We start from the raw sequence: 18,421 nt of genomic DNA, 5'->3' as shown, positions 1-18,421 counted from the left end.
GAGAGCCAGTGTGGTGTAGTGGTTAAGAGCAGTAGTCTCATAATCTGGGGAACTGGGTTCGCGTCTCCGCTCCTCCACATGCAGCTGCTGGGTGACCTTGGGCTAGTCACCCTTCTCTGAAGTCTCTCAGCCCCACTCACCTCACAGAGTGTTTGTTGTGGGGGAGGAAGAGAAAGGAGAATGTTAGCCGCTTTGAGACTCCTTTGGGTAGTGATAAAGCGGGGTATCAAATCCAAACTCTTCTTCTTCTTCTTCTTCTTCTTCTTCTTCTTCTTCTTCTTCTTCTTCTTCTTCTTCTTCTTCTTCTTCTTCTTCTTCTTCTTCGTTGCTCTCTGACTTGGCAAGGCTCATTTCACAACATCAGAAATTGAACCTTTAGTGACATCAGTTCTGTGGAATTGGACTCTGCCAGTAGACAACTTTTTTTCTGTGACAACTTTTTAATGCCTGCTGAAAACCTTGATACTCCACATGCAATTAAAAATACATCCTTCCACACTGGTTAATGGATGCCTGTTTTTTTCTTTTTAATAATTTTATTATTATGGTATTATGTTTTATCGCTGTAAATTATTATCTAGCTGAACAGTGTTTACAAAGATGCATTATAACAAGGGACAGTGCTGCCAAAAATGTGTCCATTAGTCAAAACTGCATACAAAAAAATGTGTTTATCGGGAGAAATTCATACAAAAAAAAAAAGACGATGAATTTCCACGAGGATTTAAATCTGCAAATTGCTGGAGAAATTTGGTGAACTGAATTTTAATATATGAAAAATGGAGAGAACCAACACAGACAGACCCTTGCTTCCTGCCCTGTTCCTTCCTAGATTCACCACCTCCATCACCATGGGCGAGCCAGGATTTTTTTGGGGGGGGGGAGGACTTTTCTTGGGGAGGGCAGAACCGATGTGATTGGTCAGATAGTTAAGTATTTCTATTGTTTTACTTGATCTAGGAGGGCAGCTGCCCCCCTGGCCCCTTGGCTACACTCTGCTTAAAAAGGTAAGGGGACCCCTGACCATTAGGTCCAGTCGTGTCCGACTCTGGGGTTGCGGCGCTCATCTCGCGTTACTGGCCGAGGGAGCCGGTGTACAGCTTCCAGGTCATGTGGCCAGCATGACTAAGCCGCTTCTGGCAAACCAGAGCAGCGCATGGAAACACCGTTTACCTTCCCGCTGGAGCAGTACCTATTTATCTACTTGCACTTCGACGTGCTTTCGAACTGCTAGGTGGGCAGGAGCAGGGACCGAGCAACGGGAGCTCACAAACAGCAAGCCCTAGGCCCTGTGGTTTAACCCACAGCGCCACCCGCGTCCCTACACTCTGCTTTGTTGTTGTTCAGTCGTTCCCGACTCTTCGTGACCCCATGGACCAGAGCACGCCAGGCACGCCTATCCTTCACTGCCTCCCGCAGTTTGGCCAAACTCATGTTAGTAGCTTCGAGAACACTGTCCAACCATCTCATCCTCTGTCGTCCCCTTCTCCTTGTGCCCTCCATCTTTCCCAACATCAGGGTCTTTTCCAGGGAGTCTTATCTTCTCATGAGATGGCCAAAGTACTGGAGCCTCAACTTCAGGATCTGTCCTTCTAGTGAGCACTCAGGGCCGATTTCCTTGAGAATGGATAGGTTTGGTCTTTTTGCAGTCCATGGGACTCTCAAAAGTCTCCTCCAGCACCATAATTCAAAAGCATCAATTCTTCGGCGATCAGTCTTCTTTATGGTCCAGCTCTCACTTCCGTACATTACTACTGGGAAAACCATAGCTTTAACTATACAGACCTTTGTCGGCAAGGTGATGTCTTTGCTTTTTAAGATGCTGTCTAGGTTTGTCATTACTTTTCTTCCAAGAAGCAGGTGTCTTCTAATTTCGTGACTGCTGTCACCATCTGCAGTGATCATGGAACCCAAGAAAGTGAAATCTCTCACTGCCTCCATTACTTCCCCTTCTATTTGCCAGGAGGTGATGGGACCAGTGGCCATGATCTTAGTTTTTTTGATGTTGAGCATATAGTTCAGAGAAGATGGGGGGGGGGGGACAGGCTTCATTTCCTGTACCCATTTTGCAATATGTTTGGACAACCCAAACTGAGTGAACTACCACAGTATTTCATAAAACAAAACAAACAACCTCACATTTTGATCCGTGCAAAATTGAACAAACTTAAAAACACACATAAAAGGTTAGTTCTGTTTTGGTTTGGGGTTAGGCTAGGGGTGGTTCTTTGCTGTTAGGCCTAAAAGAAAAGACCAACTCAGATTAAGGTGATGTTTCTTTGGGGCCAAAGAGGGGAAGACACTGAACTCCATTTCAAAGGTTAATCATTAATGAGCAGCTAGTCCTCACTATGTATTGATGAGCAAGGGGGGCTATTCCTTTCCTTCCTGTGCCTACATCACACATGAAAGCAGCCTCTCTTGTTGTGTAAAAAGGCAAAGAGATGAACAGCTTCCTCATCCTCTCACTTCTGTTCCTTTCCTGCCTTGCTGTTAGTTCTGAGACTCCAAAGAGCAGGAAGAAGAAAGGTGAGTTGCCAACTTTCTAGATTTTTAACATGCATTTGTGGAAACTGTGCCGTGGCTGTGCTGAGTAAATGGTAGATGCTGTTCGAGGACAGATAATGGGAAAATTTGGGGAAATGTGGGTCTGCTTCGAGTGCAAGGTGGGCAGGATCGGGCCCACGTTCTTCCCGAATTGGTAACTCTTATAACAGGACTGAAGTGGCTTAGCGAAAGAAAAAGGAAAAAGATTAGCACCCATAAGTACCTGCTCATTGGGAAACCGAGTACAGTGTTCTGTAACAGAGACTGAAATACTAGTGAAAATCTAGGTGACTCCAGGGTAGCTGAGCAAAGCCAGCCGTGGCTGGATCGAGCAAGGCACATCTGCTTGCAATAGTTTAAGTGTGTGTGTGTGTGTGTGTGTGTGTAATATTTGTGGTCTCAAGGAAAATCCCACATCTGGGCTCTCATTCTTGGCTCCCTTTTGTTCATCTGAGTTGCCTGAAGTAGCACAGCATCCTGTTCCTTTGAATCAAAGAGACCCTGGCAAAACATCCGTTTGTGTAAGATCATTGTAAAGTGAGAAGGGCTGCTGCAAGCTCTGTTGGTTTAACCAATAGGTTAATAAAGATGTTTTTGTTGGTCTACAAGTGGACGGAGGCCAACTTTAACATGGTGGGAGCAAATTTTGATCACTGGGCCTGAGAGCCCAGGCCACTCCTGGAGCCAACTGGGCAGTGGCAATGGAGGATGAAAGAGAACAGGTGGCAATTTGTAGCATGATGGGGGGAGCGCAGTTGGGGGTCGTCAGGTTAAGCATGTCTTCACCATCATTTCTCAGAACAGCCCCTTCTGAAGACTATGCTTCCCTTTTAAAAACATAGGGGCTGTATGACCCTCCTTGCATCGCCTCCCCTTACAACAACATGGGTGCTTACACACAGGTGAACTGCAAGGATGGAGTAGTGCTTTTTATTATTTTACCAGGAATTCTTTTAAAAAAAATATTGCTAGCTACTTTGAAGGCTTATTGGTGGAACAGCAGTCTAGAAATATTAGTAAAAAATTAATAGCACGGGGAAAAAATTGGTAGGAGAATTTTTAAAAATACAAGATGCGTTTGGGCAGCTCCAGAAAGGCTTTTTGGTTTTGAACTCCTGCACCAACAATTGCCTGCTCTCTCTTGCTCTCACTCTCCTGCTCTTATAGGAGGCTGCAGCAATAGCTCTGCAGGCTCAACACTTACAATAATTTTATTACAGGTGGGTAGCCGTGTTGGTCTGCCATAGTCGAAACAAAATAGAAAGTTCTTTCCAGTAGCACCTTAGAGACCAACTGAGTTTGTTCTTGGTATGAGCTTTCGTGTGCATAATTTTTTTTATTTATACCCCACCCATCTGGCTGGGTTTCCCTAGCTACTCTGGGCAGCTCCCAATAGAGGACTAAATAAAACTTCAAACATCAAAAACTTCCCAAAACACTTAAGTTGGAATGAGTCTGAAACCTGAATTTAGCAGAGTTTAGGAGTAACCTTTTAAAGCGGGGTGGGGGTGGGGGGGTGGGGATCGAATCTGAACAGCCAGCTTTCTCTGAATAACCTCCACCTGTCCTGGCATTTTTTATCTCTTCCTTGTAGCTAAAGTTTTGATAATTTCTATTGCTGCTCATAACCCATCTTACCTTTTCAAACCTGCCAGTGGTTGCGATGTAATTGGCACAGCAATCAGTTCTGCTTAAAGCATTTCTCAAGGGGAAAGGTCACCCCTTTACAAACAAACCATCGTCGACCTGTACTGGGCTTGTGGTTTTTCATGAAAACCATATGTACAACCCTCTAGCAAACAGAGGAGCCCCTTCACTTCTGTCCTTTAACAGCAGTCCTGCTGAACCATGTGTTGAAATGGTCCCATTGCAAAAGGCATTATTGCAAAAGGATATTGCGAACCCTTTTTTTTAAAAAAAAATGCACCCGCTTACAAAGGAAATACCTACTTAAAAGAGCACACCTAATAGAAAACCAACTTGTGTGCTGAATACACTTTGGTGAGGGTCAATTTAGTCTTGTTGGTTTTCTGCAATTAGCAGGAGGCACAATTAAAATGGAGGCTGCATACAGCACATAATGTAAGGTTATGCCACCCTGCAAGTAGGTTTGTATCAAAATCAACCTCTTAGGGACATGGGTCTCTTTATTGCGTCTCTTTATTGCGTCACGCTTGCCATTTCCACGAAGCACTGGATGTTCCAGGAGTGGCTTGTAACCACGTCAGTACAAAAAGACACACTGTAAGCCTTTTAATAAAGTACAAGCTGATTATTTGCAAATAGACAAGCTGAGCCGCAGAAAGTAGTCACTAGTCCTAGGAAGGCCAGCCCTTCTTTCTTTTTTTGCAAATAATTTTTATTTGATTTCACAAGTGTAAAATTATAATAATATGAAATGCATACTCAGTTTTAGAGATTTCTCTGAACTTTAAGACTTCCCACCATCCCCTCCATGGGTCCTATTGTCATCAATTTCACCTGCTTATTATTTCATCATCCAGATTTTATGCCTATTCATATCATCCAAAGTATTTATTACAAATGTTGTTAAAATCCTGCTATTGTTTGCATTTGCTTACAGTGGTCTCTCTTAAATAAATTATAAATCTTTCCCATTCTTTCTTGAAAGCTTTGTCTTCTTGGTTCCTGAGCCTTCCAGTCAGTTTTGCCATTTTGGCATAGTCCAACAGCTTAATTTGCCATTCTTCTCTGGCAGGGACTTTATCTTCTTTCCATCTCTGGGCTAGTAGCATCCCTGCGGCCGTCATTGCATACATTAAAAGTCTTTTCTGCTCCTTTGGAATCTCCTTTGGAATCTCGTTGCAGAAGTGCGGACTGTCCTCCCTTTATATAGAGTCCATGACGTATCAACATGCTAAAGCGATGATCGCTCAGAGGTTGGGGGATATCGCCAGACAGGAAGACATAGCCCGCATGAAACCTAGGATGTTTCTGGGGGAGCAGGTGTATCGGGCTGCACCAGCCCGTTACCTGGCAGATATCCACTATGTGGAATACCGCAGACTTCTCACTGCGGCCAGACTGAACGTTCTGGATTCGGCGGTTTTGAGGGGAAGATTTAGAGGAGTTCCATATGATCAGAGAACGTGCCATTGTGCTTTAGGAGAGGTAGAATCCACAGAACACATTCTACTGAGTTGTCCCTTTTATAACGATTTAAGACAATATCTCATAGCCCCATATTTATCTCAGTTTAGCTCTCGATTAAGAGAAAGGCAGGTAGCATATCTGCTGAATAAGCCCACTGGGAAAATAGCCTTATCTGTGACTAAATTCCTCTTCCTGGCGCTCAAGTGTCGGAAGCGCAAAATCGAATGTCTTGATGTGGGTTATCTGTATGTGGTTTACTAGTGCTGTCCTATTTTTAATTGTGTATCCCTCTGATGTTTTTAGTTCTATAATTTTGTATTGAGAAATGTTTTTCTTCTTTCTGACTATCGGTCGAATAAAGGATTTGTATGTATGTATGAATCTCGGTACCTACAATTCCTAATAAAAATGCTTCTGGTTTCTTTATAAAGGTTATTTTAAACATTTTTTTCCCATTTCATTATATATCATTTCCCAGAATGCTTTTACTACCAGTCATCACAAGCCATTAAGCAAGCGACTGAGCTGTCCAAAAGCCAAGAGAGGTGGCCACCTCTCCACTCAGCGCAGCACAGCAGCATCCCCTAATGCTCTTTTAATGAGAACTTTGGACCCAGCCCTCTCAGCCAGCTTTTATCTCTGACAGGCATAGCTGAGCAGTGTTTGCTTAGCAACGGCAGCCATTCTTCTGTCAAATACCGCACTCACTTTCACTATGGTTAATTGGAATGATGTTGCCCTGTGCCACAGTCATCAAGATGCTGAAATCTTTCTCCGATGGGCGGAGAAATGCAAAGAAAAGCAAGAGCAGGAGGAGGAGGATGCTGGCTCCACGACAACATCTGAGAAATTGATTTTAGCGTCAATTAAAGAGTTGTGGCTTCAGGAAAGTTAGGGGATTTTGCTTCCGCCTTGCTTTTGTATACTGAAATGGATTAAATAGAATACAACTAGCCTCAAAATATTATTTCCCAAGGCCTGGAAAACACCCACGCCAGCTTCTTAACAATTGTAGGGCGACTTTTGAAATTCTAAGCGTTTGCCATTCCTCCATATTGCTGGTGGCTAAATAGATAGCATTACCCACAGACATTTCACAGGTGGAAATAGAAAGGATTACTGCCTTGCACATTTGTAGGCGGGGAAAGCTCATTTACATGGGATGTGTTGTTGCTTTAATTCTGTAGTAGCCTGTCCTCAACTGGTTTCAAAATGTTGAATATATACTGTACTAGAACAGGGGACGAGGAACCTGGAATTGTGGGGTTCCAACTCCCATCAGTCCCTGTCAGTGCAGCAAAAGGTCAGGGATTGTGGCAATTTCAGTCCTGCAGCACCAGGAGGTCCACAGCTTTCCCATCCCTAATCTGCAGGCTGCTTTTCAAAGTGGGAGGCATTATATATATTTAATAAACCAACCTCACATTTGGCACCTGCTTTGAGGGTTCTGCTCTGGGGGAAAAGGAAACGGAAGTATAGATCGAACTACTCCTGAGCAGGTGCAGAGAGCATTTCCCTCACTGCTGAAGGACTCCAGAGAGTCCTCTGTAAGATAAAATCTGGAAGGGGAGGAGGGTCAGAAGATGGAGCATTTGAAACCCTGGACAGAAGAGGCCACATGTTCACATGGCAACAGTTGCAAATCCCCCACCTTGATACTCTCAACTACAAGGTTTGTTCAAGAGACATTGGGGGTGCAATAAGATTGCACCCAAATTTTCACTGACTTTGTTTTAAAAACATGCATGTGTTTTCGGGTTTCTTTGCCGCTTTGCCAAACTGCTTTCACTTGGGCTGTTTACCAGATAACACTTATCTAAAAAGCACCTCCAGGCGACAGAAAACAAATGAGAAATGCCAGCCAGAAGGAAACACAAGGCTGGAATTTTGCTTTCTCTCCGCCCCACTGCCCTGTATATTGCGAGCTGATTTTGCAGCTTGGCGTTCTGGTGCTGAATGTGCAAAATGAACAAATGGTTTACATAACATGGCTTCTCCAACGGGATCCTCTCCCTTTCCTTAGCATTTCGGAAAGAGAGAAGCCATGCCGTTGGCAAAGGTTAAGCTGGGCCTCAGGGGAAATGCTTGGCACCAGGCAGTTCTGTCTGCAACCATTTCCGATCAGCAGAAGTACGTTTTCATGGCAGTCACTGGAAAGAGTGATTCCAGGGCCCGGCTCCAGGCGTTTGCCAAGAGTGACTCCAGGGCCCAGCTCCAGGCGTTTGCCAAGGCTGCCTCGTGAAGGCCACCCATTTGCCAGTGGCACTGAGTAAACTATTTTCTGATGGGGCCTGTTGTGGATAAGCAACTACTGTAATCAGTGTTTTCCTACCCCAAGCTGGAAAAAGAATGGCCACAAGCAACAGTCCATCCAATGGACTGGTGAAACATCTGGCTCCAGAAACAGCTCAGCCATAGGATAGTGTTTCTTTGGGTACAGAAAGAACAGCACTTGGAGAAATGAATGCTGGAAGCAAACAGTCTAAGAAACTTAAAAAAAGAATCTTTTGCTTTGTGCCAGGAGTGGGTCCTGTGATGCAAAAGGAACTGCTTCTTTGCCATCTTTCATCCCTTTTTCAAAATTTGCCAAAGGCTGGAGGTTTTCTGCAGACCCGTGGCCCAGGTAGTTAGTTACCAGTTACTTGAACAGCATTAGGGTGCAATGGTGGGCATTGCATGTCTTTAAAACAACAACAGGTGCAGCTGTTTTTTTACATTATGTATCTCTCTCTCTCTCTCTAAAAAAAAAGAAACCCCTCTGGAACAGTAGCTGAATAGTGCGCTGTGGGAGTACCAGGAAACAGCAGACAGAGAGAACCCTTCTGGGCAGTAGCTAAAGCAGACTTTTGTGATTAATGTGTAACCCTTGAACATGCCATATTGTAAAGGACTTTTCAATATGAACACATTTTGGTCACAACTCCAGGGACTCCATTTATGGCCAGATGAGGACTGGTTTGTTTTCATTAAACCTTTTGTAGCAGGAGAATGTGCTGAGATTTGAAGGATGAGATTTCCCAGAACCTGACATCCTGTCCTTCCCTTCTCCTCTTCCTCTTTCACAAACAGGGTGGACACATGGATTGAATTAAGCTGAGCTGAATTTGCCATTCACCTCCACCACATCCCTCCCAGGGCCTCAGACTCTCTCCATTCAATTATTCCAAACTCTGCCAACAAGAAATACTAGCTAGAATGTGTGAAATATTCCCCCCTAGTTAATTATGAATGGAGGGACTTAATTTCTCCCTTGGTCTTCAGGCTCTAAATTCAATTATTCCAAAACCTGCAAATAAGAAATACTCGCTAGAAATGTGTGTGTGAAGTTTTCACCCTAGTTAATTATGAATAGAGGGATTTAGCTGCAACCCAGAAGTAAATAAGTACTGTACACTCCTTGAATTAATACCTTCCCCAGGTCTGAATTTCTCTTGAGAGCCAGTGTGGTGTAGTGGTTAAGAGCGGTAGACTCATAATCTGGGGAACCGGGTTCGTGTCTCCGCTCCTCCACATGCAGCTGCTGGGTGACCTTGGGCTAGTCACACTTCTCTGAAGTCTCTCAGCCCCACTCACCTCACAGAGTGTTTGTTGTGGGGGAGGAAGGGAAAGGAGAATGTGAGCCGTTTTGAGACTCCTTCGGGTAGTGAAAAGCGGGATATCAAATCCAAACTCCTCTTCTTCTCTTTCTAGTCAGGAACAGCCCTCCCAGGGTACAAGCTGAGCAACGGGAACCAAAAACTGGGCACCATTAAAGACAGCAGAGTGGGAGACAGATGCATCATATGAACAAAGACTGTACTACTGGGCGCTGAGCCAAGGGGGCGCCTTCTCAAAGCCTAATAAGCGAGGCACTGGGCTTTGGAAGGAGGCATGAGCTTCTGACAGGGTCCTCCAGTCCTGGAGTCCTCCCTCCTCCTTCCCAAAGCCTAGTTAATGCCAGGGGCGTAGGGAGCTGCTTTGCCGCCCGGGGTGGCAAAAGCGGGGGCACCCCCCTGGGGGCGGGGCGCCGCTCCCTAGCACACACGCCCTGACATCACGGCACGCGTGCTGCTTCCCAGGTGGACTGCACATGTGTGGACATGCGCAGTGCAGCCAAGATGGCGGGCGCGAGCGGCTGGCACCCCTCTCGATCGTGTGATGGTGCGGCAAGTTTTTAAGGCTGCAGTGCGTGAATAGCAGCACAGCGTCTGTGCTGCTGTTCGCGCGCTGCAGCCTTAAAAGTTGCCACGCCCCACACGCGCCAGCGGCACCGATCGCGGGGGCAGGGCGCCACCTCAAGTGTCACCCCCCGAGCAGTACTCGGGGCGGCCCACCCCCCACCCCCTTTTTCTGCCCCTGGTTAGTGCTTTTCCAGCTTTGGGAAGGGGGTAGGAGGGCTTTAGGACCCTGCCAGAGCTTTCACGCTTCCTTCCCAAGGGTGGGTGAGGAGGCACCCAGCTTTGGGAAGGAGGCACAAGGGCTGGGGGGGGGGGCTGCCAAATTTTGGCCTCACACAGGGCACCATAGTATCCAATTCCACCGCTGCCGATGCACATTTGCTCCGATATAAATTAAATGGAGTTCAGTGAGGCACAGGTAACCGGGTTCAGGATTTCAGCATAGTTTTACAGACTTTGGGTGAGGTATGTTACTTTTATGCTCATTTAACAGATGGGGAACTAAGCCTGAGAAAGAGTGATAGCTGATTCAAGTAGTCCCAGGCCTCAGTTAACTCATGAAGACGTTCCACTCCAAACAGGGGCAGACAGCCTTTTCCTGCCGAGGGTGCCATTTCCTTGAAGGTTTCCTGCCAATTGGGCAGGGCTGCAGCCATGCTGGGCAGGGCCACCCTTCTCACCCCTTCCCTTCCTGCCTCCCCTTCTCTCTCTCCCGCTCCCCACCCAACAGCTGCCAGAGAGGGACAGATTGCTCTTGCCAGTTGCCTGGAGCGTCACATAAAATAAGGCAAAGGGCCACAGGTTGCCCACCGGGGTCTTGAAAGGTGCAGTTTTGCTCTTGACAAGAAGCCCTGCTGGTTCCGCTGATCAGCCTCACTCTGCAGGTATAAACAAGATGTTTGTATTTTGAATGAAACCACCACCATAATCAACCATGCAAAACATTTCACAGTTAATGGAAGTACATTGCGTGCTGTAAAAAAGAAAAAGAAAAATCTTCTTCCATGGTGGAGCTGTTTTTTTGCTTCACTCGTTTATAAAGACTCCTAAATTAAGACGTAGATGAACCATAACTCTACTGCAGAACAAGAAAGCAGCAGACAAGAGAGGGTGGTCCTGGGCATAGCTGTCAACTTTCTCTTTTTTTGTGGGAAATTCCCTTATTCCAGCGCCATTTCCCACTGCAAAAAGAGTAAGGTTGACAGCTATGGTCCTGGGCCATAGTCCAAAGATGCTTTCTGATTAATAAGATAACCCTTTGATCATGTCCTCCTCAGCCTCATGGGATTCCAAGGTGGAAGTCCAGAAAGCTGTTGCCCCTTCCCCCACATGCTGGCATCAGTTCCCTCCCTCAGTGTCCTGCAAGAGAATATGATGCTCCAGATTCCCCTCTATATTTTCATCTTCCGTGGGCACATGAAACAAAATGTAATTATCTTGATTTCCTACTGAACCCCCCAGAAAGAAGGGCTTTTTCGTTTGGCCAGGTTCAATGCAAATCCATTGAACCTCCTATGGGGAAGGTTCTCAGGCAGGGTGGAGGGTGAGAGGATTTGTCCATGCGATGACCACCAGGTGGAAAGCCTTGTTCATATGGTTTTTCACTGCAAACTTTACGACGATCTCTGCCAGCAATTCCTGGACCAGCTCTGTGTCCCTAGAAGGAGAACAGAGCGGGAAATCTTACGTTTCCTACTAACGGGGACTGACCAGGAGCTTACCAAATTGGTAGCTCAATACCTACATTTGCTCTTTTCTCGTTGTAATATTCTGCAGTCGTCTGAGTTATCAGGAGTCCCAGAGACGTGATCGTGGACAGTGGAGTCTTGTCTCTTTTCTCTTTTAACATAGTTTGTGCCACTGTGAAAGTATTAATCCGGTTCTGTTTTGTATGTATGTTTGTTTGTTTGATGCCAATAAAAGGTTGATGATGATGATGCTCCAGATTCCTAATGCCTAATGGCAGAACCTCTAAGTGGAGAATGTGCTGTGTCTGCAGAACCAATGAGTGTGTGGCGGTCAGGGGTGGGCACAATTCTGCCCCCCTTCTTTGTGCCCATTACACAATTTTGACCTTTTCACGGCCATTCTAGACAGTCAGAGGAGCTGGGTGCCAACGTCTTCTTGGAAGGCCCTACTGTGGGCTGGTGGGGCTGAGATGTTTGATGCCCCACAAGCACAAGAAAACAGCATGTATGAAAGCAATGAGCCCAGAGCTCTTCTTCACATGCTAAATTTCTATGCATCAGGGACATCTTTCCTTTCTTCAGATATACAACACTGTCAGCCCACACAACCCTGCAAGCCTGAAGTGGCTGAGTCCATGCATCATTTTAACCCTTGGTTCAGCTGACTTTATAAACTGGAATTAACCTTTGGGTAAGGAGAGGTTATGGGGACCACCAAAGGTCATACATTAATGTTTAACTAAGTGTTTGCTGTGCTTCCTTTCCAAAGGTTGTACAATTAAGAGCCCCAGGAGGAGATACGTTTTTTCATCTCATTTTTTTTTAAAGGCTCAGATACATATAGATTCCAAATCCTTTAAAATTCATACATAATAGTTACACTTTGCCTTCAGACAGCTCTTTAACATAGTTACGCTCTGTCACATTATCTCACTGCAATCATCCTGACAACCCTCTAAGGCAGGTGAGCACCATGAGCCTACAGGATCAGGCCAGTGGAACCATCTAGTCCAGCATCCTGTTCTCACAACAGCCAGCCAGATGCCTGTGGGAAACCCACAAGCAGAACCTGAGCACAAGAACCACTCTCCCCTCCTGTGGCTTCCTCCAGCTGTGGAGGCAGAGGAGTATAACCTTCATGGCTAGTAGCCATCGATAGCCCTCTCCTCCTCCCTGAGTTTGTCCAATCTTCTTTTACAGTCATCCAAGTTGGTGGCCATCACTGCATCTTGTGGGAGGAAACAAAATAGAAAATTCTTTCCAGTAGCACCTTAGAGACCAACTGAGTTTGTTCTTGGTATGAGCTTGAAAGCTCATACCAAGAACAAACTCAGTTGGTCTCTAAGGTGCTACTGGAAAGAATTTTCTATTTTGTTTCGACTATGGCAGACGAACACGGCTACCCACCTGTAACTGGTCTTGTGGGAGGGAGTTCCATAGTTTAACCAGGTTTCTCTGTCCTGAATCTCCCAACATCCAGCTTTATTGGATGTCCACAACTTCTAGTTTATGAGAGAGGGAGAAAAACTATTCTCTTATTGGCTTTCTCCATGCCATGCCTAATTTTATAAACTTCTATCACTACTAAAAAGTCCCAAATGCTCTAACCTTTCCTCATACATTTTTTGCCCTGATGTTGCAGATTGATGACTGAATATCATTCATAGATATTCTATTTCATATATTAATAAAATTCAGATTATTTGTGTCTAAAGCATCAGATATTTTTGAGCAGTGGTGGAATATATTTACCGTAGGCATAGAGAGAGAGGTTGCTGTCTGAACTGTCAGCCCTTTGCAGGGCCTGATACAATAACCTGGGGCTATCCAAGCCCCTGTCGGCATGGCTGTACAACGCTGAGGCTGATGGGAGTTGTAGTACAAAACATTTGGAGAGCACCAAATTGTGGAAGGCTGGAATAATCTCTGTGGTGTTAACATTCCTCACCAACAGTCCCCATATTCTGGACCCTGTTAAGTCAGTCTTTATGTTGTACCTATTTAAGCCTATTGGAGATTGGTTACCTTAGACCCGTAGTTCCCAACGAGGGGCACACGCCCCATGGGGGGGCAATTTGATTTTTAAGGGGAGCAATTCGAGAATGTGTTATTAACAGTGAATGGCCTTTTAGGCTTCCTCCCGTGAATAGGAGTTCACTTTTTGAATAATAAGAATATGTCACCGCGGGGCGGGGGGACACAGGATTTTAGAAGTGCTTAGGTGGGGCATGGCCAAAAAATGGTTGGGAACCACTGCCTTAAACAGAACAAAATAAAAAATTAAAAAATCCTTCCAGTAGCACCTTAGAGACCAACTAACTTTGTTCTTGGTATGAGCTTTCGTGTGCATGCCCCAAGAACAAACTTAGTTGGTCTCTAATCTGCATAAAGACCGGTGGGCATTTGTTCTGATTCAGCAGTAAGCAGTGGGTTTTCCTGGGGAAAGCAATGGGGCAAAAGAAAAATCTCTTTGACCTGTGCCTGCCAATCAGGAGACAAACAGAAGTGTAGATGAGCCTTGACTCTGTAGAAGGCAACTTCCTATGTCCAACAATCAACACACCAGCCAGCAGTTAGGCCCCAGCCTCAGATGCCTCAAACTCTTCTTAAATAATAATAATAATAAACCCTCCCCCCTCTGCAAAAAAAAAGGAACGAGGTTACCTCAGTACAAGCAGCATTTCCACTCTACAGCTCCCATGTCTTGCCTTGATGAAATAATACGTTTTTTAATGAACATTGTGTGCCCGTTTCCTAGAATGATTGACAGCACAGAAAGCTGGAGGATATTTTCATTCTCCGGGCTAACAACATACAGTTTACATCAAGGAAAACACAGGAGAGAGAAATATAAATATGTACCAATGGGAATTATGGGACCAATTCACGCAGTGGAGCGAAGCACTTTCCCCAAGGTGTGATCACAGCCTGCTCTGACAATCTGTGTGTGAAGGAGCCATGATTGGAGATGGGGGGGGGGGTGATTCATATGCAGGGGGGGGAGAGTCTTGTCCCCAGCTGCTCTTGAACCAGTGGGCTGGGCTCAATCTGAAGGGCTCAAGTGACAAAAGGGGAGATTTTGGTTGGCCATTAAGAGCTGCTGGGTGCAATTTGGAAATGGAACCAATTATTTCCCAATTCTATAAAATTTTGTATTTAAAACATTTCGAAACCTCTCTTCTGGTATGTTTTTAAAATAAAATTGGTTGGTTTGTGGAATACAGTCGTACCTTGGTTGTCCAACGGAATCCGTTCCGGAAGTCTATTCGACTTCCAAAACATTCACAAACCAAGGCATCTGATTGACCCCGGAACAATGCCAACAGCTGAAACGGACATTCAGCTTCCCAAAAACGTTTGCAAACCGGAACACTTACTTCTGGGTTTGCGGCGTTCGGGAGCCAAAACGTCCGAGTACCAAGGCGACTGTATATCTTACCCTCCAACATGCTGCAGAGGAAAATCAGGACACACATCTTTTTGGGGCCATGCCCTCACTGAAGCCAAAACATGACATCTCAGAATCTAATCAGAAGCCAGGGTAGCTTCTGTAATTCCAGGATGTCCCAGTCAAATCAGGAAATTTAATTAACAACAACAACAACAATGAGATAGAAAGAGAGAGAGGAGAGTAGTTCTTGATCCTGTTTGTTCAATGAGGCATGCCAAAGTCAACCCCAAAGGCCATGCCTTTTGAGTCAAGGTATTCATCATTCGAACTCTGCGGCTTTCCCTTGCCGATTTGTACCAGGCTTGCTCAACTGCTTCCCAATTTTTTTAACAAAGTGGCTTAGACCTCAAGATCAATTAGGAGGGGGCACGTTTACTGCCTCCTCCCAGCAGCGGCCCCCACCCCACTCAAGGGCAGTGAGTTCAAGTCTGCTGAGTGGGCTCAAAGCACCAACCTTTGGGCCAATGGCAGCTGATGTCCCCCATACCTGGTGGGGCTGCCAGGAGGTCCCAAGGATATGGCCAAGTTGCTCTGGTTTTCTCTCCATCCTAGCTCAGTACTCTTGGTTCTGACTTGCAGCAGCTGCCCGGGATTTCAAATGGAAAACTTTCCCAGCCTCACCTGCAGATGCCAAAGATTGAGCTTGAGCATTTCCACATGCAAAGCAGATGTTCTACCACTGAGGTATTGGCCTTTCCTCTAAAAAGTAAGGTTCTAGTCCTCATGGTTCTGTGTAGATAGGAAGCAGCCGTATGCCGAGTCAGACCATTGGGCCACCTGGCTCAATATTGTCGGCACTAACTGGCAGCATCTCCCCCAGGGTTTCAGCCTTATCTGGAGATGCTATGCCAGGAATTGAACTTGAGACCTTCAGTCTGCAGAGCATATGCTCTCCCATGAATTTATAGGCCCTACCCATGAGGGACTTGGCAGCGCCCCCTCTGCACACCCCCCCCCCCCAAATGAAGCTGTTGTAAGAATTCTGGTGCTATGCATGAGGCATCCAAAACAACCTAGAGTATTGCATAAATGCTAATTATTAATACCTCTGTGGTCAATTAAAGTGAAACTTTCAACTACATGCTTTTTATCTTGTCCATTTGCAGCTTTCATTTGGCAATAAAAATGTTCAGGGAAACACTATAAAAAAAAATCCCCATTACACTGCAAAATATTTTAAGGAGTTTGTTTGGCTCAGGCATTTCAAGATGGTGCTGAGCTGTCAATTATTGTTTACAGTTTAGAGAAATACTGTGGTTCTCTGACCTAGATTTCAGGGATTTTTTACTGATTTGTTTTTGTGGTTCCCTGCTGTATTTACTGTACTGTATTATCCTACCTGATACTGTGGCTGGCACACCTAGTGACCTTAGGGGGCAAGGACGAGGGGGGGCAGGGGGCCTTTTATTCAAAGAAACACCACTAATCGGATTGTACCCTATACACTCAGAGTATTCTATGAATGTTTTAAAATTTACCTCCGTGTCCTTCCTGGAACAGTTGCTGCAATGAATTTCCTGGCCCGCTCAATGACTATTTATTCCAGCTGATTGAAAAGCACATGCAGAAAGAAATCCACGCTTTAGGTGGAAGTGCTTTAGCTGCAGGAGATCCTTCTCCCTGTGCATCTAGGCAAAGCATGTGGAGACACCGACCAGCCTCTTGGAAGCATTGTCTTTAATACAATACTGTGATAAAGACCATATTTATGCCTAATTTGTTACAGTCCTTGGGCATGTAGGGTGACGTGTTCCACCCCATCAGACCAGCACAGAAGGGCAGACATCCGGCTGCAAAAAAAAAGAAAAAAAGCATTTGTGTGCCAAGGCAGGTCATGGGAGTTATTATTAGCTCTAATTAGCAAACCCACGAGCATCTCCACCTGCAGAGCAGTGGCACTCAAGGTGAGAGAACGGCAGAGATGCACTCACTCAGATCTTGGAAGGCAACTCGGAAGCAGCTCCCAAATGGCTGGGAGTCTGTCTAACACAGGTCTCACCAGTATATAACTTGGGGCATTTAACTCAAAGGACCTCAGCAGCAGAAAGGGATTCCAAATGGGCATTCAGATGTTGACTGTTTAAACCTGTTTCAATTCCTTTCTCCAGCTCAGCCAAGGAGAGACAGAGAACCACTGAGTTTTGCCCTTCACAGTGAAAATTTGTTCAACTGTACATTTACAAGTTGAGTGGCAGGGTTTTTTTTTCCATCCGGAACTCACCAGAAAAATCAGTTCCGGCACCTCCCAGCTGGGCGCCATTGCCATTATAAGAGAACAAGGGAGGCGTTCATGGTGAGTTCCGGCACCTCTTTTTCTAGAAAAATAATAATAATAATTTATTATTTATGCCCTGCCCATCTGGCTGGGTTTCCCCAGCCACTCTGGGTGGCTTCCAACAAAATGTTAAAATACAATAATCTATTAAACATTAAATGCTTCCCTAAACAGGGCTGCTTTCAGATGTCTCCTAAAAGTCTGGTAGTTGGATTTCTCTTTGATATCTGGTGGGAGGGTGTTCCACAGGGCAGGTGCCACTACCGAGAAGGCCCTCTGCCTGGTTCTCTGTAACTTGGCTTCTCGTAGCGAGGGAACCGCCAGAAGGCCCTCGGCACTGGACCTCAGTGTCCGGGCAGAACGATGGGGGTGGAGACGCTCCTTCACGTATACTGGACCGAGGCCACTGTTGAATGGGAATGGGAAGTCCCCAAGGTCCAGATAGGCAGAGTCCAACATTTAGGAAGCCACAGGTCCCCCCCCCCCGTCCCTACATGGAGCAGGGGCCTCTGAAGGAGCCATTTGTCACTTTGCCAATTATCAAAATTATCTTGTTACCAGCTAATAAAGGTTTTTGGGTTTTTTAAAAACATTTCTTAAAATTTGAAGGGACAGCAAAAGGGGATAACATATTAAGGCAGGGGTAGGCAACCTAAGGCCCATGGGCCACAAGCGGCCCACGGGGGTAGTTTAACCGACCCACAAGCCGCCCCAAACTGAGCCGCTCACTTGGTGAGTCCCCTGCGCGCTGCGATAACTGGAGCAGCACGGCGTGGGGACTTGCTTCTGTGGCGCTGGAAATTGCGTCTGCACAGATGCCGGAAATCACGTCTGCACAGACACAGACATTGGAAATCGCAGGCTCATGTGCATGTACAATCCGGCCCACGGAGGGATCTCCGCTGGAGTGAGCCGGCCCAGGAGAGGTAAACCTTGCTGGCCCCTGTATTAAGGTATATACTTAGGTTGTTAACTAGCACCAGAATATGTGTGTTTGAAGAATGCTTATCATGTGATATTTGGCTACAGCTTTGGCACATGAACCTTGCTATGCCTCATTGTGTCGTGTTAAAAGAAAAGCAGGATAAAATGATGTTTTGATGGTGTCCTATCCTAGGCAAAATTCAGAACTTTTACAGTACTAAATCAGATAAGCTCTGGAGATGGTGTCAAGATAAATGCAGTTCTG

The 18,421-nt window shown here is 45.7% G+C and overlaps 1 protein-coding gene across 1 annotated transcript in view; it reads left to right on the top strand.

Moving 5' to 3' along the window:
• Positions 1 to 2,444: 2,444 nt before the first annotated feature.
• Positions 2,445 to 18,421, top strand: part of LIPC (lipase C, hepatic type) — a 60,029-nt gene continuing 44,052 nt past the window's right edge. Inside the window, 1 exon segment of the mRNA XM_033167598.1 lies at positions 2,445 to 2,529. Within this exon segment, the coding sequence (XP_033023489.1) occupies positions 2,445 to 2,529 (85 nt within the window).

Source organism: Lacerta agilis, chromosome 13, assembly GCF_009819535.1.
Source record: "Lacerta agilis isolate rLacAgi1 chromosome 13, rLacAgi1.pri, whole genome shotgun sequence".
Lineage (NCBI taxonomy): Eukaryota > Metazoa > Chordata > Lepidosauria > Squamata > Lacertidae > Lacerta > Lacerta agilis.
This window is presented reverse-complemented; position numbering and strand designations above follow the sequence as displayed.